The 25,154-nt window shown below is 51.2% G+C and overlaps 1 protein-coding gene across 1 annotated transcript; it reads right to left on the bottom strand.

The window, feature by feature from the left end:
- Nucleotides 1-14,189: 14,189 nt before the first annotated feature.
- Nucleotides 14,190-19,832, bottom strand: NDUFA4 (NDUFA4 mitochondrial complex associated). The gene is made up of 4 exons (XM_031940743.1): nt 19,602-19,832; nt 19,146-19,234; nt 18,718-18,778; nt 14,190-14,394 (listed from the first exon to the last, which is right to left on the bottom strand). Exons 1-4 carry the CDS (start codon nt 19,641-19,643, stop codon nt 14,338-14,340), a joined length of 249 nt encoding a protein of 82 aa, XP_031796603.1. The 5' UTR covers nt 19,644-19,832; the 3' UTR covers nt 14,190-14,337.
- Between the last annotated feature and the right edge of the window lie 5,322 nt (nt 19,833-25,154).

Here is a 25,154-nt window from a genome sequence, read left to right as displayed (position 1 = left end):
TCAAACTTCTTCCGATCTGATAAAAGCCTCCACGTTTCCCAGAAAGCCCTTTGCACCAAGTCGCCGGCATCCTGAAGGGCGATCCATTGTTCGAATGCCCGGTGTCCGGTGATTCATCATGTGGAGAGAGCACCACTAATCAGCCCCTCTCGTTTGCATCCACCATCACTCTTCTCCCTTATTCTATCACAGCCCATCAGAACTCATTTATATTAAGTGTGACTTGGGTACAGAGGAGCCAAGCCCAGATAACAGGCCATACCCAGCAGCCCGGCTAGGGTAAGCGTCCAGCCCTGGGACAGAAGCAGAGGATGGAAGCTAAGGCTATCTGTGGATTTCCCAAAAACAATATAGTGTGGGATTGAGTGCATAGGAAGCATGAAAGATTAGCATGTACCTAGTGTGAGAACAAAAATATCTTTTAGCCAAGGAATTGCTCCTCTTTTAAAACTCTTATTCTCCGTTTCTGTGCTGAGCTGAGGAGTAGCTTAGATCCAGTACAGAGACTTATTTTCTTTGAAGTATAATGTACTGGAGGAGAAAAAGCAGCCCCTTCCAAAGCAAAATTAGCCCTGGTAGAAAAAAATCGATTTAAAAAATTTCAGGGACAATAATATACCACTTTGACCATCGGTTATCTCCCATGGGACCATATTTTCATTGATCGGATGCTTAATGAGATTTGGGGTATCATCTCCCCCTCTTGGGGCAAAAATAAAGTGTGTCTTAAGAAAAAGCAATAGATAAGAATTTGATTTTGTCACTTACAAGCCTTATTCCATAATCTCTAATCAGAGCAGAATCCTAATATTGAAGAATTTAAAGTTTTTTGTTTTGAAACAGCAAAAAATAAAAAAATAAAAATTTTCCACACAATGGTCTACTTCTCTATTTTTAAACTAGGACCAAATAATGTTGATAATGAAAACAAATCTGGTAGGCAAAAACAAATAAATAACCAATTTGAAAGTCTCACTTTATATCCAGCAAATTTGCAAAGATGATTTTAAAAAAAGCTTCCAGTATTGTTTCAATCTTTCTGGAAAACAATTTAGAATTTTGGGAGAAAAAAATACTTATTTATTTATAGCCTTTGAACCCTACAACATCATTACTGGATTTATATTCTAAAGTGGTTTTAAAAAAAAGGTGGAAGGAAGGATGGAAGGAAGGAAGGAAGGAAGGAAGGAAGGAAGGAAGGAAGGAAGGAAGGAAGGAAGGAAGGAAGGAAGGAAGGAAGGAAGGAGGAAAGATATAAAATATCAATATATGCAGTGCAGCACTTTTTGTAAGGGCAAAGAACAAAAGGAATTCCCATGGATTTTGGGAATGACTGAACTAATTCCTACCAGATGCATATAATGAAATGTTTTTATTCTGGGAGAAATGACCTAAAATCAAAGAAGCATCAGGAAAATTGCATGCAATAATTAGAGAAAAAAAGAAAAAAAAGGAAAGAATATACATAGCACCTACTATGTGTCAGGCACCGAGCTAAGGGCTTTATATGTATTATTTCACTTAAAATCCTTTAACTTAATTTAACAATTTACCTAAAAGCATAGAAAAGAATAAAACCTTGCCCTAGAATAAAGACCTAATCCCCAAACTAAAGCTGGAAAGATGAGTAAACCATTTAACATTTAGCAAACAATATAAAATATGGTGGCAAATCTAGAAATCCCCAAAAGAAAGACAATAGAACTCCATAATAACTAGAAGTAGATACTCTAAGGAGAAAAATGGATATCCAGAAGAATGAATAGAAGAATACCTAGAAGAAATTAAGCAAGATATAGAAATGAAATCAAGTTCTTGAATAAAGAATTGCAAGGAGAACGAGGAGCTTGGAAGACAGAATGGTTGATATTACAAGCATTTGTCTTTCCTTTTAGATTTGGTTTTCGGGGTGAAGAGTTTGGAAGAGGGGAAAGAGGCGCTAACAATAGAATCCCCTTCCCCCCAAAAGGACTATTGAAATATTTTGTAAGTCACATGGAAGGAAGTTCAGAGGGACAGGGATAAGCAGGGGATCTTGGAAAGCGCCATCTTGGAACCTCTGACAGCAGGAAAGCCAGAGTTCCACTACTTGACATACGCAATGGAGGAAAGTCAAATTTCTGAAAAACATTTTGGTCTATTGAAAAAAAAAGTCGATTCTGTCCCTCCTAAATGACTTTGCCCAGTAAACTCTTGCCCAGCACCCATGCTTTCTTGCCTACCAAGGCCAGGGCTTTCTACACTAGCAGAATGATTCATTAATGAAGAACAGAAGAATCAACAGTCCAATGTACTTCTATATGTGTAGAATACATGTGCGTGTGTGTGTATGTGTATGTGCGTGTGTGTGTGTGTGTGTGTGTGTGAGATATGGGACTCCTCCCACACACGGATCCTCAGGACTCAAGGCCCTTTTGTGGGTTAGTGTTTGCTCCAAACCATAACTTCCAGGTCCCCCCTAGGGAAAGTATTAATTAAAGCAAAAAGCATTTAATCAAATAGCATCACAAAGCAAGTGAGAAGGACAATGGGATCCCTGCCCCTCCCCAGATAGTTCTCAGCAAAGATGGGGAAAGGAGAGGTAAAGGGGAGGCCCTCACACAGGGAACCACCGGAGCCAAGGTTATGTAAAGGGAGCAGGTGTGAAGGGGGCATTCATAGGCACCTTGTATGGCCCAGGGATGTGGAAGGGGCCTCCAATGTCCTTCAGGGCTATTGGTTTGCTTCTTCCTACCCCACATATGGCAGACATGTTCTCTGTGGCTTTTTCCATCTTTTGGGGTGTCTCAATTACCCTGCGTGCTCTGTCTCTGTCTCTCGCACACACACACACACACACACACACACACACACACACACACAGAGACACACATTCCCCCCTTCTCTCTGTCTCTCTGTCTCTGTCTCTCCTTGTCTTTGTCTCTCTCTCTTCCCCACGGGTGACCTATCCAGGACAAAGTGCCGGGGCCATCTTGGTGGTTTTGTGAGGCAGACCTCAGGCCCTTTTAACTCACTCTTTTGAATTTTTTTCCCCAGGTTTTTCCCATCCGAGGGACTTTCATATCTTCTCCATTCACAAGATGCCAATTATGGTACAAGAAAACCCCAGAGCTTCATGACAAAGACTGAAAGGGGCTGCTGACCTTTGTCCTGATTCCTTTTTGTCCTGGGTTCCTGCCAGGACAAAATCATGGTATGTGTCCATTGTGGTCTCATCGATTTATCACCAGAATGAGACCTTGGAGGGCAAGTTCAAGACCCTGGCCTTTTACCCGTGAAGGCTGTGAGTTTTACAGGCACGAAGGTCAGGAAGGAAATAGTCAAGAGTGAGCATTGAAGCCCCTCCGTCCCTGACCCGACGCAGACCTCTGGTCCTCTGTCACCAACCCCTTCCCGGCGAGCCCACAGAGTCCCAGCAGAGGCTCCTCAATAAACGATTGTTGGAGTGGGCTTGAATTCATCAGAACAGACGTATCCACCTCAAAGCTGGAGCACTGCAGAGAGCCGACGAGAAACGGAGCAAATGAGAGCGTCTAGTTTTCAGTCCCTTATTCTGGCCCCTAAATCAAACACCTCGGCACATCCAGCTAAGTGAGTGGGAGGTCTCCTCCTCCCTCTGAGAATAGTGAGGAACCGCATCTCTCTTTTCTTCCAGCCTTGGCTTTTGGACAGTTCAACCAAAAAACAAACAAGGGAGTATTCCAGCTCGAGGGGAAAGTCCAAATTCTTCTAAGTCATCTTGGCTTACCCTACAAGGGCTAATGCAGCAGGTGCGGCTGATGGAGAAAACTGGCAGCTCCTAAGGAAGAGAGGGCCAAAGTCCGTGGTTCCGCCAATGGACAACCATCACGAAGACTTTGTGCCTCAAAAGTGAGAGGGCAGAGGTTAAACGCCTGGGTTGCCTTTGTCACTGCCCCTCTCCAGTTATGGGATTTAGTCTTCCGAGTTATTTTCAAGTATTACAGGGGGACAGAATTCAGCAATGATTCTTCCCTTCTGCCCTCTGGCCATCACCTCTTCCCCAGGCCTTGCTATGTGAGCTGACCTTCTGCCCTGGGCCCACTGGTGACTGGCTCTTCCCAAGCAGTATTTCAGAAAAGCCCCAGACATTGTACTTCACTCAACAACCTCCTCTCCAACCTTTCCCACCTAGCCAAGCACCAGAATGCCCCCTCCCCCCCGGGCCTCCCTTCTGTCAACCTACTCTCTGTCATCATTCCATGTCCCAAAAGACAAGGGTAAAGTCTGCCATATCACAAACTAAAATAGTGGAGCCAGAAGGAACAGTCCCTCCTTCAATGGGACAAATCAGCTTTCTGAGGTGTCACTGCACTCCTTTAGGGCCCCTTGGGCATTCCTTTAACTTCCCCATGGGAATCTCCTTTGTGTGCCCACCCCACTCCCACCGAGAGGAAAGGGATGCCCTTTGGTTTGGTGTCTCCCAGCTCAGAACTTGGCAAATGGAAAGCATTTCACAAACCCTTTCTCATTCATTCTTAAGGGATCGGAGGTGAAGGGGACTCTAAGGGCCACCCAGGCCACCCTTTTCATTTAACATATGAGGAAAAAGAGCCTTGACAAAGGTGACCAAAACTAATTTTTTTCATCATATAGGACTTATTTATTCAAGTTAACAAGAAAATAATAGAGTTTCCACACATTTACAAAGGACCAAAAGTCCTCCCCCACTGGACACAATTTCCAGCCTCCCACATGAGACCAAAGACCTACAGTTGGAACTTGTTCCCTCCAGGGGCCACAGCTGCCATGACGCTGTTTATGTATCAGAACCTGCCAAGGGAACCATCGGACATGATTCACACCCCTGTCTCTGAACTCGCCATAGCAATGACCAATAGGGCGTGAGCCCTTGGCCTTAGCAGAAGAGACAAACCTCCACAGATCCATCCGCTCTCATCACCAGGCAGATCTTCGGTAAGAAGTCTCACTGGAGGAAGGAGGACCATCGTTGGCCAGCCAGGGACTGGACTGCAATTCTTGACATGAGGGGTCATATGGGATTTCCTGTGCCCTCACTAAGGGCCCTCCCTTTTTTTTCATCTTCAGATTCCTGGGTCCTGGGGACAGAACAAGAGCAGACCCTGATTGTCGCCAGGCTCCCATGTTTGGAACAAAATCAGGTCCAGAGGAAAAGCAAAGTGACTTGCAAAGGATTACAAGGGTAATAATGTCAGAATTGGAACCCGAGACTCTGGTGTGCTAGATCTGAGAAATCTACACTTTCCTGTCGGGTGCATGACTAGGAGGTTGCACTCTGGCCGAGAAGAGCATCAGTTGGTTCATCAAGGGCATGATTTGGGCATGGACATTGCAAAGGTGGATGTGACAAAAATGGAAAAGAACACACAGGCTCAGCGATCAGCTGAGTCTTCACAAATCCCTTTTGTTGGCAAAAGCGAACGCCAGTTCCAGCCTCTCCCATTCTTTTGGAATCTTCTCCTCTTTGAGACTTCTTGAAAATGGACTCCCCTCCAAGTCGGGTGCTATCCAAAACAAGATATCAGCTGGGGAGGGAGAAGAACAAAGGATCCAGGGCGCCATCTTTCCAGCCGTTGTCTGGCCAGGAATAGTACAGCAGACCTCCCCCTTGGGACGGCAGAGCTTTGGGGAGGACACCGGGAGGCCCCTTTTCTCTCCCTCCATCCTTCTCCCTATTCATGGTATGCCCAGGGACCCTCACACACACAACAACCGGGTTATCCAATATCCCTCCTGAGATCAGGGGTTTTCAGAAGAAACCTCTGATTCTTGGTGCCTTCTCTAGTTAAAGTACACAGCCCTCCAGGAGAGATTTCAAGCCATCCTTGATTATTTTCAAAGAGAAGAAAAATGGAAAAACAAACAAGTATCCATGCAAACAAAGAGCACGAGTAGATAATGAAAAATTGCCAAGGGAAAAGTCACTAGCTAACCCAAAGACCTTTCCTTCTAATTTCCATTCTGTAATCAGTTGTTCAAAGTGAGATATCATTGTCCCTAACACACCCTTAACTCCGTCTCTGAAGAAACGCTGAAGACCTCGGCTATCACTGGAAAACAGTGGCTTTGAATACACAAAGTTAATTTTTAGGGGAAGCTCAAGTCTCACAGAGAAATGATATTATTTCAGCTTGAAATTGATTTTGTGGGATGACAGTCCATTTTTATTTGCACACTTTTTTTCCCTCACTGATTAAATAATTCCCCAAATCAGCTTGATTCTGTCACTCCTGTTTATAGCTGAGGGTAACAATAAAATGGTTTTGGGGCCAATTTACATATTAAGTAGAATGAAAAACCTCATTCTGCATAAAGAAACAAACAAGGTGTCTCGGCACTCGCACTTGCTGCAGTTCTGCTAGATGAGATTCTGCCCAGAATCTGAATGTGCTTTTTCACACTCAAATACTGCTCAGAATAAGAGGCAGAAAGAAGGTGTCACAGTTCTGGGGAGGAAGGTGGGAGCCAGGAGGACCAAGGGACGATAATCTGGATTCCAATGTGTAAGGTCTTTCATGCCCTGTTCCATCAGAGGCTATTTAAAGGAAGGGGCCATGGGGGGGGGGGAACCCTTCCAGGATCATGGGTATGGCCACTGAAAATTAATGGAGGCCACAGAACGTGCCAAGCCAGGCCAGACTTGCTGGCTGCAGCCTGCACTTGCTGGCTGGGTAATCTCTCATCTATAGAGTAAATACGATAACATCGCCACTCCCTGCTTCCTAGGGTGGCGAGCAAAATGCTTTGGAGGCCTTCACCCGTGCTAGCCATGGAAACTGTGATTCCCAGAATTGAATTAATAGTATTAAAGACGTTAATAATAGTCTTGGAGCCTCTTGGAGGCTGGTTCCTCAGATGGACTCTTTCTGTGGGACTTTGGAGGTTTCATTTAACCTCTTTTAAGCTGAGTTTCTACTTCTGTAAAATGACAGAGTTGGAGGAGAGATGGCCATTTGGGGTTTCTTTCAGACCTTGGTCTGAGCTCCTGTACTGAATATCTCACCCAGTCCTACCAGGAAGCAGGAATTGGGGTGGAATGGATCATTGGGCTAAGGAATCCTACCTGCGTTTTGGGGGCGCGTGTCTATGACTTTCCCCCACCCCATACCTCAAATTAAAAGCAAAGAATGAATTATCTCCTGTCCTGCTGTGTTGCAGCAGGCTCCGGCCGGTTCCTAGCCTGGCTCTGCCCCATCCCAATGAGTGACTAGAAGCTGGTCTTCCTTACTCTGTGTCCCCTACAGAATATCCAGTGGCTTGGAGCCAGCAAACACAAGGCCAACAATCTATCCCCCAGAGAACAGTCCAGAGGAAGCTATTCAGGAAAGTCAATGCAGGACCTGGAGGATGGGCAGAAGGAGCCAGGCTTGTTTAGCAGGACCTGGAGGATGGGCAGAAGGGGCCAGGCTTGTTTAGCAGGACCTGGAGGATCCATTGAAGGAGCCAGGTTTGTTTAGTAGGATCTGGAAAATGAGCTGAAGGAGCCAGGTTTGTTTAGTTGGACTGGAGGATGGGCTGAAGGAGCCAGGCCTGTTTAGCAGGACCTGGAAAATGAGCTGAAGGAGCCAGGTTTGTTTAGCAGGACCTGGAGGATGGGCTGAAGGAGCTTGTTTAGTAGGACCTGGAGGATGGGCTGAAAGAGCCAGGCTTATTTAGTCTGAAGAAGAAAGGCTCAGTGGGGATGAGTGTATTGTGTGTTGTGTGCTAGAGCATTTGAAGGGCTGAACATGGAGTGGGGAGTTAACCTGGATCCAGGAGCAGTGGGTAGAAGTTTGTTGTTCAGTGGCAGACTCTAGTTGAGCCCATTTGGGGTTTTCTTAGCAAAGCTATGGCTGTTTCCTTTTCTATTTCACTTTACAGATGAGGAACCTGAGGCAAACAGGGGTAAGTGACCCACCCAGGGTCACACACCCACTAAGAGTTTGAGGCTCAATTTGAGCTCAGGTCCTCTGAGCCCCCACCAGGCACTCTATCTACCTTATCACCTCACTGGTAGATTTTACCAAGTCCTAAATGTTCCCTTTGGCTCTTAAAACTACAGAAAGAATAATGACAGACTCTGGGAGAGGCTTATTGAAACCCAAGTTACCTGGATAGGTAAAAATAGCGATCTGAGGGTGGTGGGACCACTAACACCTGGAGGAATCAGGCAGGATCTCTGGAAGGAGGTGACTCAAGATGGACCAGGGAGAGAGGCAGAGGTGAAGGGGCAGCGTATCCCAGGCACAGAAACAGACCCTCCTGAGCAAAGTGCTCTGAAATGGTAGCTCCTGGGTCTGTCCTTGCTTGGCCAAGTGGAGACGTGAACTAGACCCTGAATTGTCTCCAAACTTCGTTCTGCCTTCACCCCTATTGGTTCTCCCTGTGTCGAGAAGCAGAAGACTAAAGGTCCAAATTCCCTGGTTTGATTTCTGGGGACAGACCTAGTCCCATGGGCCGGGGGGAGGTTAGTTTTGGGTCTTGCTCTTGAGTGTCTCCAATCCAATCCGTCCCAGCTTTCAAGAGTTCAAGACTTGGATTGGGAAAGGGCTTTCCTCTGAGAGTCCCACCCCTGTTCTGCTGAACTTGAGCCTGGGAGATGCTTCCAAATCCAGCAGTAGCTGGAGGGATTGAGTTGGGTCAGCCTCACTTTTTCAGCCACAATTTTCCCAAATGAGAATTAATTACAGATTGAACTCAGGGGAAGCCTCATTTTCTCTGGGGCAGGTAACCATCTGTGCTCAGCAGCGAGGCAGAAGGAAGCAAGACCAACTGCAGTAACTCCTCGGACTTCAGACAGAAGTTCCTGTGCTTGGGGTCACCGGCCCATGCGGGAGGAAGGAGCCATTATCACTCCCAGGGAGATGACTCGTGACCCCTTAGATGTCCTGACAAAGTGAAAGGTCTTATAAATATGCTTTGACCAAGCGAAAAACCAGATGCTGAAAAAAGCTGGAATTAGCTTGGCAGTCTTTCCCAATCTTTCCTTAATTCATTTTCTTTCTTTTTTTTTTCTCCTTAATTCATTTTCAAGAGTTTTGAGAGGGAGTTGTTACATCCAGTCAAGGGAATTCTGGATGCTGCAAACTGAGCAAGACTAGAGAGCGGGCGGCTCCTCTCTGCCCCACCTCCTTCTGGGGGTCCCCAAAACTCTGCTTCTCTCTTCTTCCTTCCCAGGACTCCCACCCAGAGTTCCTAGCGCCAGACCCGGCTTCTCCCCAGAGCTAGGAAGGAGGCTTGTCCTTGGTGGACAGAATTCTGGGCCCACACCTGCGTTTGATTCCTTTCTCTGCACATGAGCCTGAGAAAACTGTGTAACCTTTCAGATTCTCAGCTGAAAAGGAGCCCGAGGCTACCAGCCCCTTCCTAGGGTGGGCAGGCGCTGGGGCAGGAGCCCGGTATCCCTGAAATGCCCGCCAGGCCATGGCGCTGCCTCCGTACCTCCTGCCCCCATCCCGGGCTCCTTCCAGAGACCATCAGTCTGCCGCTGACCACATCTGGGAGGCTGAGAGAGGCGGCCAGATGTCCCATGGGACCTCTGCACCCTGGGGAGGGGGGACGGCTGTCCTTGGGAAGGGAGATGTGGAGGTGGCCACGGACCGGTGAAGCTGAAGAGACAAGGGTGAAAGCCCTGGAAGGGAGGGTCTGCTCTTGGGGAGCTCCAGAAGGTGAAGGAGGCTGTTTGCAAGGAGGCTGCAGGAAGACAGAGAAGGCCTGGCTTGGCGACGGGAGAATGGCTCCCAGCCCCGCCACCGGTGACCTCTCGGAGAGCCCCCGAGGCCTTGTCTGCTCCCTTCAGGGATGCACGGCCTTGGTCCACGCCCTCGGCCCTCCTCTGTACTGCCCTTTCGGGACACAGTGGTGCCCGTAGTGGGCACTTCACAGACGTTCCCATGATTGTGGTCTGCATTGAGACAACTACCCAATACACTGGCGAGAAGCCCAGAGCCAGAGCCGAGCCCAGCTAGCCCACAATACATTTTATCGATTGTTATTTTCTGGCTAACAAAGGACAAGGGGATTTTTTTTCCTTTGGGGACTAAAAATCCCACTCTATGTGTCTGGTGGGAGGGAGAGTCCCCCAGCTCGCCCTCTCACTCCTTCACCGGGAAGCCTGGAGATGTCCCGGCTCTCACCTTCCTCCTCCCCTCATTCTTCCCCCCTCATTCTTTCACCCCTCATTCTCTTCCCCCCTTCTTGCCCCCCTCCTCCTTCATCGCAGGATTTCTCTGGGTTTCTTTTGACAGAAGCAATCAGCTGGAACCTTCCCTTCCCACTCAGCAGCAGGGACCTAATTCTCGCTGCATGCTGATGGAGGGGGAAGCTGGGAGGGGGTGGCCTGGGTCTCTGGAGCCAGCCCAGCTGCTCGTGATGGCGCACCCCACCCTGGCTTCTGCAGCAAGCCCACTCTTGGGGACCATCACCGAGGGCAAGCCACGGACCCTCCCGGAAGCCCCGTCCCAGAAGTCCGAGTCCCCGGTGGCCCGAGAACCCAAAGCAGCCGGGCTTCCAGAGCCTGGGCTGGGAGAAAAGCGGGGCCTTCCTTTTCTCCCCGGAGCATCCGCGTTCTTGGGTTTCATTTACCGATGTAAGGCCATTAAAGAGAGAAGGCTCTTTGTGTATTTTTGCTTCCACATGAAAAGTCTGTAAATTCATCCAAGGCTGGGAGGGCTGCTGGGCCACGGAGCTTTGCTCAGGGCTGGGAGCTGGCTGGACGCCTTTTCCCTGAGGGATCCCAGAGATCCCTTCCCCCCAGAAGCATCATAGGCCGTCTCCCGGCTAAACACTTGTGAGTAATTAGGCCTTCCTTCCCAGAGCTGTTTTCCGAGGGTTTATAGATGATCTGCAAAACCCACTTGTCACTGGCTTATTTTAATAAACTCTTGAGACCTGATTTCCAGGCAAGACCTTGTTCAGAATCCCCAGCAGCAGCGCTTGGGGGTGGGGGGGACCATTCCAAGACCATTGCTGTGGGGGGGGGGCGACACTTTTCGAGAACGGAGCCGGGAGGAAGGGTGGCGGTTCCTGGGCAGGTTTGTCCCTGACCCCAGGATGGATTAGCCCCATAAGCCTGGACTCCCCGTTGGGCAGTGCCCTTAGAGAGGCCGGCACCAGGGCCTCTGGGCCATGATCCCGCTCCTATTGCCCCACCCTGGGCCCAAGGGGAGCCCTCCCTGGCAATCGGTGCGCCCCGGCAGGGGGTGGAGGAGCCTGCCTGAGTCACTCCCAAGCGGGTGGCCAGGGGCCCTGGTTTCCTCAGCTCAGAAGCGAGGGGCCCGGGCTCCCTGATCCCAGTCCGGGACCCTGTGATGCGGCTCGTTTCCAGCCGCTCCTTCCGACCTCGTGGAACTCATGCTTTGGGCTGCTGCTGCCTGCCTGGCGAGCCAGCCTTGCCAAGTGCTTTACGCAGGTTATTTCATTTGGTTCTCCCAGGCAGGTTACTGCTCCACTTTTACAGATGAGGAAACCAAGGCAGGCGGCTAATCCAGCCTTAAAAAGAGGGGGTCCCATCATGGGGCTCCAGATCCCAGCTCTCGTCCTATGAGCCCCTGCCCACTGCCCAGTGTATGTCAAAATGAGGGAGAATAGTCCCTCCCCTTGAGTTGGATCCCACTCCGCTCTCTGCAGCTCAAAGGAATTACTTTGAGAAAAGAAGCCCAAACTCCAAAGGGGGTCTCCCAGCTCTGCCCTCCCCACGTCTTCAATGGCTCCAGGATGGCCTCTCCTTCCCACCTGAACGCCAGAGGGAAGGGGGGCACCCTGATGCACCCCAAGGAGCCCGGCCTCCCAAGGCCCCAGCTGCCCGTTAGCTGAGGCCGATTCTGGGGGAGGGTGAGACGAGCTCCATCGGCTCCAGATTTCCCCCCTGAGAGGGGCCCTCCCTCAGGGCCGGTCAGCACCCCCCCCCCGTCCCCTCCTCTTGCTCTGGGGGGCACTCTCGCAGCCAGGGCTACAGGTGGGCAGCTCGGTCACCTTGTCTCCTCCTGGAAAATCAATGGGGCTGGAGACAAAAGGGCACTTGATTAATTTTCTGATAGCTTGATAAGCTTTAGTCAAGAAAAAAAAAAAAGGATGAAGCAGTGAGCCGAGCGCCCGGGGGCGCCACCAGATAAGTTTTTGTGGAGGGTGGGGGCGATGGAGGGGGACTCAGGGCCCCAGGGGAGCAAGAGAAGGGGGGCTCATGAGACCCCGTTGGCGTCTCAGGAATGCCTGAGCCAGAGGCCTGTGGCCGGGGAGCTAACGGAGAACGAGGGAGACCCACGGCCAACAAGTTCTTTCTTTCTCAGCCAAGGACTGTGTGATGGGGACGGACGTCGTGGGCCGGGCCTCTGGTCCATCTCTCTGGGGGGCCTCCGTGACCATGTTCTCTTCATCCCCTCTGATGAATCTGAACCCACAGGCCATGAGACTAGAGAGCCAGCGACTCACGCACGGCAGGAGAACACGGCACACGACCTAGAGGTCCTGAGGCACCCGCCGAGCGCTTTTCATTCCAGGCCCCCTGTGTGCCAGGCGCTGGGCCAGGAGAAGGGGAGCGGGGAGGGGAGGGAAGGCCACAGTAGTTCTAAGAAGCTTGGACCGGAGAGTCCCATCATCCCTCGGACCCACAGACCTGCAAATACATAAACCAAGGCCCTCTTTGCTGAGAGAAGGTGGTCACCGGCATTTATTCAGCACTGACTCTGTGCCGGGCACGTGGGAGGCAACGCTCCATGTAGGTGTGAGTCACTGTGAGAAAGCACCGTGCTCAGGCCTGGCGGACTTCAGCTCTCCGTCGCCCTGTAACTAGTTGCCTCGGGGTCGTTCCAGCCCAGCTCAGCTCCCTGGAGGGAGCCTCTCACCCACTGCCTCCCCCAGGACTGGCCTTGGGGCTTGTGTAGTGCAGGAGCTGCCCATTAAGCCAGCTTTTAAACGGCTCAGAGGGGCCTGGTTCTGGCCAAAGCTGAGCATCCCTCTGAGCCAGCGGCTCCCAGCACTGGGACCAGCAGGGAAGGTGCTCAGGTCACCACTCCTGAACAGAGCTCAGAGGAAAGGAAACCCATTCCCTTGGCCAGGAAACCGCTGCCCTAGGCTCTCTGTCAGCCTGGCTCAAATTCATGTTTGAAATAAAGGGACGGGGGGAGGTGATTCCTGATGGATTCTTGGGGCTGCTTTTGAGAGGTGTCCCTCCTGGCCCCCATGGGCCGTGTCCCCACCCCCCAGCCCCTGCCACCTCTACCGCCTCCTGTAGCTGCGCCAGCCGAGGCTCTGGGAAGCAGGAAGAGCCCGGCACGAACCTGTTCCCGGCTCCCGGGGCCTAACACAGCAAAGGACCCAGAGGTAGCTTAGACCCCAGCTCAGGCCTGCAGGCCCCGTCCCTGGGCGGTCAGTGGCTGCCCCTGGGCCATCCACAGTCTGCTGCCCCTGGCACAGTGGCCCGCAGTGTGTCATTGTAAAACACCTTCAAGCTGGCCAGAGGCCGTTCTTCCAAGTAGTCAGATGACCTAGTGGGGGCTCCTCCCAGGGGCCTTTGTCCGGTCCTCCCCCCATGCGGGGTGCCATTCCCCGGGCTTCTGTAGTCACTGTTTCTACAAATGGTCTCCACCGAGATGCTGAGGTGAGCAAGGACCAGTCCCTCCCCTATGTATGTGGGTACCGGGGTGGCCTGACCCCTCGGGCCCCCAATATTTCTCAGCCTGACAGTCAGCCTTAAGAAATGGGCTTCTATGACTCAGTGGGTCAGGTCTGTCCACGAGATTCACCGGTCAGCCAAGGGCCCACTCAACCTGGACCAGGGTCTACAATCACTCCCAGGAAGATCTGGGCTGGGGCAATGATTAGGGCCCAAACTGGACAGCCTTTGTCAGAGGCGCCAGGCTGGGAGCCCCCCGCCTCCCCCGAGCTCCAGGAAGTGGCAGTGCCAGGGAAGAGAGCCATTTCCTGCAGGACAACTTCCTGATGGGACCAGAAACCAAATGAAGATGGGAGACTTTGATCAGATTCCTCTGGACGAGTGTTTGGGGAGGCTCCCAGGCAGAAGGTGGAAGTGTCAGAGCCTCTGAACAAGAAAAAGACGTCACCGGGGAATGGCTGACCATAAAACCTGGATGAGATCACACTTGTCAGCCCGGGGATTCTCCTGTACCCTGATCTACGGCGTCAGCCCCCCAACCATCATCCAGACCACACAGGGTTAGGTTCGAATTCTGCATCAGTATCAAATCCACAGCTCAAGTTTCACATCTTTATTTGTCTGTTAAACTCAACATGATTTCATGCAATTAGGGGAAAATCAAGCATTTCCTAGTTGTGTGAAGAATTGTGCGGATGGCTTGTGGAAGACCTTCATTCTCACAGTCAAGAAAGCATCGTTTTCACTTAGAATTCTGGGCCTTCTTTCTTCAGTTTGCTATAATCCACATTCACTGAATAGAACTTGGAAAAAAGAAACAAAAATACATGTTACAGACCATTTAAATCTCTCCAAAAATGGCACAAACTCTAGGTAACTCCAATGCTCTGGGTACCAGAGTGCAAAGGAGTGAGGTCTTACAACTGCTGGAGCCCCCAGACCCTTTTAAGGGGTCCATGAGACCAAGACTTCTTAAACATTGTATTGAATGTTCTCATTTCTCATGTGGCAACTGACAGACCTAAGCCCCATAAACAAAAGCTCTTCAGGGATCCTTGAATCTTGCTAAGAGTAAAGGGGAGCAGAGACCAAAGAGTTTTGAGAACCGAAGGGCTCATGTAATTAATAGTAAGTGGTTAAGAATTCAGTAGTGAGGAGTCGACATTTTTTTCTTTTTTACTATCACTTGAAATAGGCTCGATGTTTAAAAACCCGTCTGTGCAAAATCCCACTAATTGGAACTGGCCAACCCAAATCTAAAGATGTGTTTTAATTTTAATGTACAGATAAAAAAGATAGAAATAAAATACGCTTCTTTACCTACAGAAAATACAAACATAGCAAACTAACTTATCGGTCCATGTCTTTGGGAGCCTCGTCAATGTACTGAGATGGGTAATTCTGATAGCCAATCACGGCCAGCGTGACCAGGCAGAACCCAAGCCCACAAGGCTGCCCCATACCCTCAGCTCTGTGCCCCTTTTCCTCAGTCACAGCCCCCATCTGGGACACTGAGCCCGGCACTTACTGCCATTAGCTCTGGTTTTCTAGCCCCAGGGCAGAATCTCAGTCTGACACCCTTGGAGATACAGGTAAGGAGTGCCCAGGCCCGCCCCCACCCACCCTGGGGTTTGTACACTACTTGCACACAATCCAACAAAAAGGGGTGGCAAGTAATTGATCAATCCACCTGGGTAACACTCTGCAGGAGATTGTCTTTTTTCTTGGGCCAGGTAAAGGCTGCTCAGTGACAGCTACAGAGGTGTGACATGCTCTCAGAGGAGAGAGCCCTGAATGGCAAGGGAGCACTGCAAGCCCACTCCCCTCACCTCCACACTCTTCCTTCCTCAGGCAGGGGTGCCTGCTCTTAAAAACCTGGTGCACCCAGCCTCTCCCTAGGGCAGAGGCCCTGAATGACACAGATCCCTCCCCCCAAAGCTCCTTACTTTCTCTAAGTGTGAAGTCCAGTCTAACTCCCTAGAGGCCTCAAGATCAGCCAATTAGGATAAGTAAAAGTCCTTGGTCTTTAGGGGGGGGAGTGAAAGAAGCAGGTAAACTGCCAAGGGCCAAAGATACATCCTGGATTCTCAGGGTCCAAAGTCACCACTTCTCTCCTTTTCCTCCAGTGGCTAAGTTACTCTCACCACGCCCTCAAAGCCTTGTCTAAGATTATCTTAACACCAGATATTCAGCAATCAACAAACAGTGAGAAGAGCCATTTAACCAAAACATATGCGAATAGAGTCATTGTCTCTTGTGGAATAGGTAATTAGCATTAAGTGTTAGGTTGTCTGATTGGAGCACACCTTTTTCAGAGTTTCAGCCCTTTCCAACTAAGAACTGTGGAATAGCCTAGCAGCAGTGCTGGTTCTGACAGGAAGGCCTGGGCCCAGGGTCTGTCTTCTCTAAGCTTGTCTCTGTGCTGCCTAAAGGTCTCACCCCGGCAAAGCTGGTCCAGTCCTCTCCTGGAGGCCTATTAGCCCAAGATGCCATCTTTACCCAACTTGTCACTGACCAGCTCCTTAAAAGTTATATAAGGAACTCTTCCTAAGGTGGCATGCCTTTTTATTCACTAGTTTCTGAATTGCTTTCTAAAAGTCAACTGCCACCTGATTTAATGGCCTTGTTTTTCCCTTTATTTATAATTCGGAACATTTTCCTTATTGCCTTTTTCACAGCCCATGAAGTTTTAGGGACCATCTCGAAGTCTTTGCTGCAGGAGACAAAATCACCCAGGAGCAAACAAGGTGACCACCTTGGGTTTATTACTGCTGGGGAACGTTGCAGAAGCTGTGCAGCTATCATTTGAAAACAATCTTACGTCCTTTCTCCCAGTTTGGTACAAAAGGAAAAAAAACAAGGTTCAAATTGTAATGTCTACCACTAAGCAAAAACCAAAACCTGGCAGTAAAAGGTCACCACCAAGTTCTCCTTTCCTTCCAGAACATAACTGAAAACATCCTCAGTGAGAGGATCAGAAACCAGCAGGAAAAGCCCTCTTGGTGATTTTTATAAAGGATCTATTTGACACAAACAACCTTGGTGCCTGCAGCGCCCAGAACCCCCAACAAGGTCTGAGGAGGAGCAGCTGGCTCAAGCGAGCAGCCGTGCTCTGCATACAGAACTGGCCTTCCACTTAGTGCGGAACTCTCCTCCGTCACGCCAGTAACTTAAGAATAGCAACTACCCTTTTGCTACAAAATAGAAGAGAGATACAGAAATAAACTGCAAGATTTAGGTACAATTTTATGAAATTTTAAGAAACTAATATGACTGGGGAGTTTGGAATTAGATCGCCATCGCTAAAATATCATCAAATCCCACTAAAATGCACTCTGAGGGATGAACTAAACTATTCTGTTCTAGCCAAATGTGCTTTTGTCAAAGGCCTCAGTGGAACTGCATGAATTTCATTTTAAAGGTAGCTGATGTTGATTTCAAAACTCCCACCAAGAACAGAAAATAAAAGTCTCTATTTTTGAAAGAGTCTAGACTCTGTCTTACCTCCCACTGGGGAAAACAAAAACAAAACAACCCAGTGCTCCCTGTAGCTTTTATTCTCAAAACGAGACGATGGTGGCTTGTTTTTGGACGACCTCAGAGCCAAATGACAAGGCCTCTCCTTTACTATACACCAGAGAGAAGAATGAGGTCCCAGCGGAGTGGGGATCAGAGGCCCTCGGCGCTTCTGGCCACCCCCTTACCCTGGGCATCACAGCGCGGCAGGTCTGCATGGCTTCCGAGGGAGGCAGGACCAGCTCAGGTCACAAGGTACCTTCAGAGCCTGATCCCTGGGGACGGTCCCCCACCCCCACCCCCTGCCCCCATGCCGAGTTCTCTGGGCTCCTGGTCCCTTTTGAGCCAGGAACAATCACTGTTTGCTCTATTGCAAAAGTAAATTTCCTCTGGGAAATGTCAGTGGAGAAATCAAGTGATGCAGTTTCCAGGTGATGTGACTTTGCCCAATTCTGGATAAAAATAAGTTAACTCCAAAACAAACTGGCTTCTCCGAGCTCCTTTCTAAAGGTCGGAGGGGAAAACGTCCCGAGGCGATCTTGTGTTCTCCTCTCTATACGTAATCAGGACTGAGTTTGTGGAGGGCTCTGCGAACCTTCTAGAACCTTCTAACCTGATACTTACCGTCAGGATCTAAATCTGGGGGCTGAGAAATCGGGGCCTTGGCCCAGCCTGCTTCTCCTACGGGTGAGAAGGCCCCGCCTGCGGGGTTTTAACCGGCCATTTCCAACCAGAAATAAGCTCCGGCTCCCGGAGCACAAAAGGGAATAAAACTGTGATGGTGCCGGACCTCCCCTCGCCAGGGCCACACCTCCCTCACCGGTGCTGGACCTCCTTCACTGGTGCTGGACCTCCCTCACCGGTGCCGGACCTCCCTCACTGGTGCTGAACCTCCCACACCGCGGGCCGCACCTCCCTCACTGGTGCTGAACCTCCCTCACTGGTGCTGGACCTCCCTCACTGGTGCTGGACCTCCCTCACTGGTGCTGAACCTCCCACACCGGTGCTGAACCTCCCACACCGCGGGCCGGACCTCCCTCACTGGTGCTGGACCTCCCTCACTGGTGCTGAACCTCCCACACCGCGGGCCGCACCTCCCTCACTGGTGCTGGACCTCCCTCACTGGTGCTGAACCTCCCACACCGGTGCTGCACCTCCCACACCGCGGGCCGCACCTCCCTCACCGGTGCCGGACCTCCCTCACCGGTGCCGGACCTCCCTCACCGGTGCCGGACCTCCCTCACTGGTGCTGAACCTCCCTCACCGGTGCTGAACCTCCCTCACCGGTGCCGCACCTCCCGCACCGCGGGCCGGACCTCCCTCACCGGTGCCGCACCTCCCGCACCGCGGGCCGGACCTCCCTCACCGGTGCCGCACCTCCCGCACCGCGGGCCGGACCTCCCTCACCGGTGCCGCACCTCCCGCACCGCGGGCCGGACCTCCCTCACCGGTGCCGCACCTCCCGCACCGCGGGCTTCTCCGGGGGTCCCGAGCCAGAGCAGCCGCCCGGCCCGAGGGGCTCCCCAGGCCTCCTCCGCGTCTCCGAGAAGCAGAAGGGAGGACCCCCCCCCCCGGGGCTCCTGGGCGCCTCGCGGGCGTCCCTGACTCACCTTGTACTGGTCCGTGGGGTTCATTTTGTTCCACGGCTCTGGGTTGTTCTTCCTGTCCCAGCTGAGAACAAAAGCACACGCGGAGCCGTGAGGCCGGAAGGGAGCCCTCGAGGCTGCGCTTTCGGACTCCGCCGCGGGGCGCGCTGCCGGCGCTCACCCCCCCCCCCCCCCCCAGGAAGAGGCCCGGATGTCGCTCCCACTGCAAGGCGAGCGGCCGAGGCGCCAGAGGAAAGGGCAGGTGCGTGGCCTGGCAGGGGGGAGGGGGCCGCGTGCTTGGGGAGCCCCGCTGCCCCCCCCATACAGCGCCACGCCCCGGGGCCCTCTCAGGGGGAGGGGCCTCCCGCTCCCCGGGCTCCCCGCGGAAATCCGGCCCTAAGGGACCCCCGCCAGCTCCGAGGGCGCCCCCCGCCCCCCCGTGTCTCCCCCACCTGACGTCGGGGTTGAAGAGCGCCAGGCGCAGCACGTACAGCGAGGCCCCGGTGGCCCCGGCTCCGATGAACACAAACAGGGGGATCAGCTGGGCGGCCAAAGAGAAGGAGAGAGAGGGTGAGGGCGGCCCGGGCCTGGGACCCCCCCCCGCCCCGCCCCCCACGGGCAGGGAGCCCGGCCGCTCTCCCCTCCCCCTCCCCCGCGCGGGGAGCGCCCGGGCCCGGCAGCAAAGGGCGGAGCGGCCCCACCCGCCTGGGCAGGGTCTCCTCCGCCCGCGGCCCCCCACCCCGGGTGGGGAAACGGAGCCGCTCCCACAGAGGAGCCGCGGAGCATCATTCCCGGAGAGGGGCCGGGGAGGGGAGCGCGGGGAGCTGCAGGGGAGGCCCCCGAAAGGGGCCCAAGGGCTGCCCAAGGTCACGCGGGCCCCTCCTCCCCGCGGTCCCGGGGCCGCTCACGCTCGGGTGCTTCTTGGCCTGGCTGAGGATCATGCGGAGCATGGTGGCGGCGGGAGTGGGCGGCTGCGGGGCTCCGAGGCTGCGTTCGCTAGTTCTCTACCTCGCGGCTCTAAATCCAATGTCACTGCAGAGGAGGAGGAGGAGGAGGCGGGGAGGGGGAGGGGGAGGAGGCGGGGAGGGGGAGGGGGAGGAGGCGGAGCCGGGGCGGCACAGCGGTCCGCGCGCACGCTCGCACGCGCGTTCACGCTCGCACCCACACGCACGCGCTCGGCTAAGGACCCCGGCGTAAAGGACCTCGCATGGGGCTGCCCACACTACTGCCTGCGCGCCGAGCCTCGCCTCCGGGACGCGGCTCCCAACTCCGCTGCCCTCGCCTCCCCGCGCCAAGCCCTGAGCTCCCCGGGGCTGACCCGCTTCCTCGGGGCCTCAGGGGCAAGAACGAGACCCAAACAGGCGCGGGGGCAGCCCGGGGCAGAGGGGGCGGGGTAAGCGCGCGCCCGAGGGGGCCGAAGGCGGGGCGCGTGCCGCCAGAGCGGCACGTGTCTGTAGCGCGCAGGGCGGGGGCGGGGGCGAGGCCGAGGTCTTCCCCCTGGGGAGCGGGGACTGCAGCTGCTCCGCTCCCTAGGGTCCGGCCGCCCGGCCAACTGCAGGAGGGCCCTGTGTGGCTGCGGGCTTCAGCGCGGCGGGCCGGGAACGAACCCTTCGGGCCACCTCGTCCCAGTGTCTCCCGGCGCCCAACTGTCCCCCGCCCGTGTCCCGGCCTCCCACCCCGTCCCTGTCGGCCTCCCCCGTCCCTGTCCAGGCCTCCCCCGTCCCTGTCAGCCTCCCCGTCCCTGTCCCGGCCTCCCCGTCCCTGTCCAGGCCTCCCCGTCCCTGTCGAGCCTTCCCCCGCCCGTGTCCCGGCCGGCTTTCATCCGTGCGCCGGCACCGGCCCGTCCAGGGCTGCCGTGGAGCCCCCGGCTCGCTTCCGGCTCCGAGCCTCTGGCCGTCCGTCCCAGCTATTTCCCGTCCCCGTGGGTGGACCCCACCCACCGGGCTCCCCATCTGAGTGCCCCTCCCCCCAGCCAGGGCTGTCACATACATCCCCCCCCTCCGCGTGTCAGGGGCAGCTTCCCTTCCCTCCCGCCCCCACCTCAGTCACCTCCGTGTGCCCCGCCCCCCCCGTGCAGCCACGCCCCTGTGGGAGGGGTCCCTGGGTGGGTCTCTAGGTCCCTACATACTTGGCGCTCAGCATGGTGACGGGATGGTTCTGCAGTTGGCGCATGCTCAGTGTGCTCTAGGGAGGTAACGGGATTAAGGTGTATGAGGGCCCAGAGGACAGGACGCGAGACTCCTTCTCTGCATCCTCCTGGTGGCCCTCCCGCCTCCTGCCTCCTCCACTAAGATCAATTGCCGTCCATTCTCTGACCATCCTGCTGACACCAAAGCCCGGGCGGAGGCCGTTACAAATGATAGTATCTCTGTAGAGCTTTCAGCACACAGATTTGGGAGGGAGGTGCTATCACCCATTTTACAGATGAAGACGTTGAGGCTGATACGACTAGCGAGGGTCTGAGTAAGTCTTCCTGAGTGCAGACACAGCTTTGTATTCGCCACCCGGTCTGGTCCGGCTCCCCCGGGAGAGGAGGCCAGGAGCTGGGGAAGCCCTTTTCACGGTGTGCAGTGAGCAGACTGCCTGGCCCTCCCGGCACCAGGAAAGGGGCCCACCTTGCGCAGTGGCGGCCGAGGCCCCTGGCAGCCCTTATCCTCAGAGGGCCGCGCAGCGGCTTCCAAGCATGCTTACCTTCCTGCACAGGCACCATGGGAAGGAGCTAGGCAGAGATGAGGTCCCCATTTCGGAGATGGCAGTGGTGGGCTTCCATAGGACACAGCTCCTCCCAACGTAAAGCCCCACCTGGGCGGCCTCCGTCCTCGCAGCTACCGGGGACACTCGGTGGCCGTCATGTGACTTGCTCAGGGTCCTCCAGCCAAGACACGGTGTCTGAGATGGGGTGAGTCCTTCCAAGCTCCGAGGTCGGGTGTCCGGACTCTGCCTCAACATCTCATGGGAATGGAGACAGAAAAGCCCAGAAGCCACCTCGAGTACAGCATTCCCTCTCCACCAGCCTCCTCACCTTTGTATAAAGGCTTCCACTTCTCCACTGAACTCCAAAGCCTCCACTCCTTCAGCTCTGGGAATCCTTGGTTCACCAATAGCCTGACCTTCCCTCCAGCCAGTGGGGATTAATGCTTGACCCCCTCTGGAAGTTCCTTCGAGGTCCTTTGTTAAATGTTGTATTTCCTTATCTGCTGCCGGCCCTGTCTGAGCCCAACGACCAGACATTTGTGTTAGAGGAGGCCCAAAGAATCTCACTGGAATGTTTGTGCAGTCGCAGGGATTCCGCATGACTTTTGACTTTTGACAGAAAAGTAATAACTTTTCTTAGAGATACCTAATTTGCTACATGAGCCATACACACTTATCTCAATGCAAATTGAAGACAGTATCTTATATCTTTTACTCTGTTTTTATATTTAGTTACATTATTTTTTCCGGTAGAAAAATTGGCAACAAAATTTCTTTTTTGGGGGTGGGTAAAAACAAATGATATATTTTTTAATATAAAAAGATTCCAATCCAACCCTCTATCCATAAAAAGTTTGTCCTACAGTATTGCAATCATTTAGCAAACTTCATTTAATTACACAAGAATGGAGAAAGTAAATGATCTCATTTCCTCAGCCATGTACCCTGAACATTGAGCTTCCTCTACCTCCCACTGAAGCTAAACTGCTGCCTCTGGACCCTGGGCTCTGAGAGGTGAGCCTGCACTGTGTTTTCCCTAGAACTCGTCCTCCACTCCATCAGCCCTCACCCAGCTGCCTCCACTGGTTTCCCAATCCCTTTATCTGACATCTTCTGGAATGAAAACGGTCTTGTTTGCCTGCATTTAATGCTTTGCCCAACGCTCAGGATAAACTAAATATTTAAATGGTTTTTCATTGTCCATTTCCTTCAGTTGGAAAAAAAAGTATGGAAGAGAAGGAGGTCAAGGTTGACTTTTTTTCCTGGCAAGAATCTAGAATGTGTCACAGTACAGATGGTCTAGGGAAGAGCCAGAGCTGGACAAGCGATCTCACAGACACTCCACCTCCTAGAATACGCTCATCCCTTTTCTTGTAGGTTATTAAGTTGGCCAACTTGAGGAACGTTGTGGATCTTGTTGGCTGAGATTTTTGCCAAAGATTGACCAAGTTCTCACACCTTTTCCTATGGAAATATGGTTTCATATGGTTGAAGTAGACACAATTCCACCAAAAGTGCTTTAGTATCCCAGTTTTCCTGTGTCTCCTTCACCATTTGTCATTTTCCTTTTCTGTCATATTAGTTAATCTGATAAGTATACAATGGTAAATCAGAGTTGTTTTAAATTGCATTTTTTTAATCAAGAGTGATTTAGGTCCTTGTTTCCCATATGACTATAGATAGGTTTGAATACTTAATCTGAATATTGCCTGTTAATATTCTTTGACTATCAATTGAGAAATGTCCCTTTTAAAAAAAATAAATGTGACTCATTTCTTTATAGTTTTGATTAATAAGAGAAATAGACATTTCTCTATACCTTTTCCCCCATTTCTCCTATTCTCTCTTCTCCTTTCACTCTGTCTTCAAAAGTATTTTGCTTCTATCATCTCCCTTAATCCCCCTATCCATCAGTCCCCTTTCCTTTCTCTTTTCCCTTTCCCCTTCTACTCTCTTGTAGGGAGGATAAATTTCTATACCCAACTGGGTTATGTATACTAGTTTCTCTTTGAGTCAGTTTTGATGACTAAGGTTAAAGCATTTATTTATTCCTTCCCCCATTTTCCTCCTCCCACTGTTCAAGCTCTTTTAGTCCTCTTTTATATATATATATATATATATATATATATATATATATATATATATTTTTTTTTTTACCATTATTCCATCTCTCCCTTTCCCCTTCTTCCTCTCTCTTATGCCTTAATTTTATTATTTTATATATCATCTCATCATATTCATGCCTCTATCCTTCTTCTATGTATACTTTTAACTACTTTAATAATGAGAAAATTCTCTTGTTGCCAGTATCATCTTCCCATGTAGGAATATAAAGTTTAACCTTATTGAATCCCTTATGACTTCTCTTCCCTGTTTATTTTTAAGCTTTTCCTAAGTCAAGTATTTAAGGCATGTTTTTTTATTTATTTAGCTCTGGTCTTTTTTATCAGGGATGCTTGAAAGTCCTCTATTTCATAAAAGATCCATTTCCCCCCCTGAAGGGTTATACTCAGCTTTGTTTGGTAGGTGATCTTTGGTTGTAATCCTAGATTTTTTTGCCCTGTGCAATAGCATATTCTAACCCCTATGATCCTTTAATGTAGGAGCTACTAAATCTTATATTATCCTGATTGTGACTTCATTATATTTGAATTGTTTCTCTCTGGATGCTTACAAATTTTCTCCTTGGTTTAATAGTTCTGGAATTTGGCTACACTATTCCTAGGAACTTTCATTTGGGAATCTCTTTCATAAAGCAGTTAGTAGAAAGCATCTTTTTCATTTCTATTTTCCTCTCTGCTTATGGAATATCAGGGCAGAATTCCTTGATAATTTCTTGAAAAATGATGTCTAAAAATGTGTATTCTATGTTTAAGATTCACATCAGCAATAGGGTATTTCAAAAGAAAGACTGGGGAAGAATTAAGGTAAAAATAGTAATCATGTTATACAAATGAGATGCAGAAGAATAGACACAGAGGCATTAGAGAGGGAAGGAAGGCTTATAATTCTGAAAACTTATTCACATCGGGAATGGGTTCAATAGGCAACACTACATGTATACTATGAAGGGTATAGCACCCTCCAAAATCTGTAAAGAAATAAAGAAGAAGGATGGGGAGACAGGGAAGCAAAGGGTGAGGGAAGAAGACAAGGGAGGGATCCATGGGTGGGGAGAGGTTAAGTAATACCAAGACAAGTTATGGAGCAGAATTAAAGCAAGAGCTTAGCAGGGATAGGAAAGATGTGTATGTGGAGTGTGTGTGTGAGAGAGATAGTGTGTGTATATGTATATATTTACTCATATACACATAAATATATCTTTTCTTAACTGCAGCCTGCTTGGGAGTGGGAAGGAATGAGAGGGAGGGGGTGAGGAATAAAGTAAATAAGGTATGAAACAGAGAACCCAAAAACAATTTACAAGGAAATAAAGAAAAAAAATGAATACTCAAATATAATTTCTTCTACTAAAACACACACATACACTAATATATAACTGTTATATATTTTGAATCCTCCCTGGTGTTCTGCTGGGCACGTGACAATGTTCGCTTTGGTTTTATTTTATTTTGTATTCCTTTTCTGTTTTTCTTTTTGTCTTACTGCTTTTTCAAATAAAATAAATTTTAAAAAAGAAAAATGCTTAAGTGCTCTCTTCCTCATCCTCTCTCTCTTTGTCATGGCTTTCAAGTAATTTAATAATTCTTAAATTCTCTCTCCATCTATCTTCCAAGTGAGTTGTTTTTCCCCTGTGAGACAGTTTA

Source organism: Sarcophilus harrisii, chromosome 5, assembly GCF_902635505.1.
Source record: "Sarcophilus harrisii chromosome 5, mSarHar1.11, whole genome shotgun sequence".
Classification (NCBI taxonomy): domain Eukaryota; kingdom Metazoa; phylum Chordata; class Mammalia; order Dasyuromorphia; family Dasyuridae; genus Sarcophilus; species Sarcophilus harrisii.
This window is presented reverse-complemented; position numbering and strand designations above follow the sequence as displayed.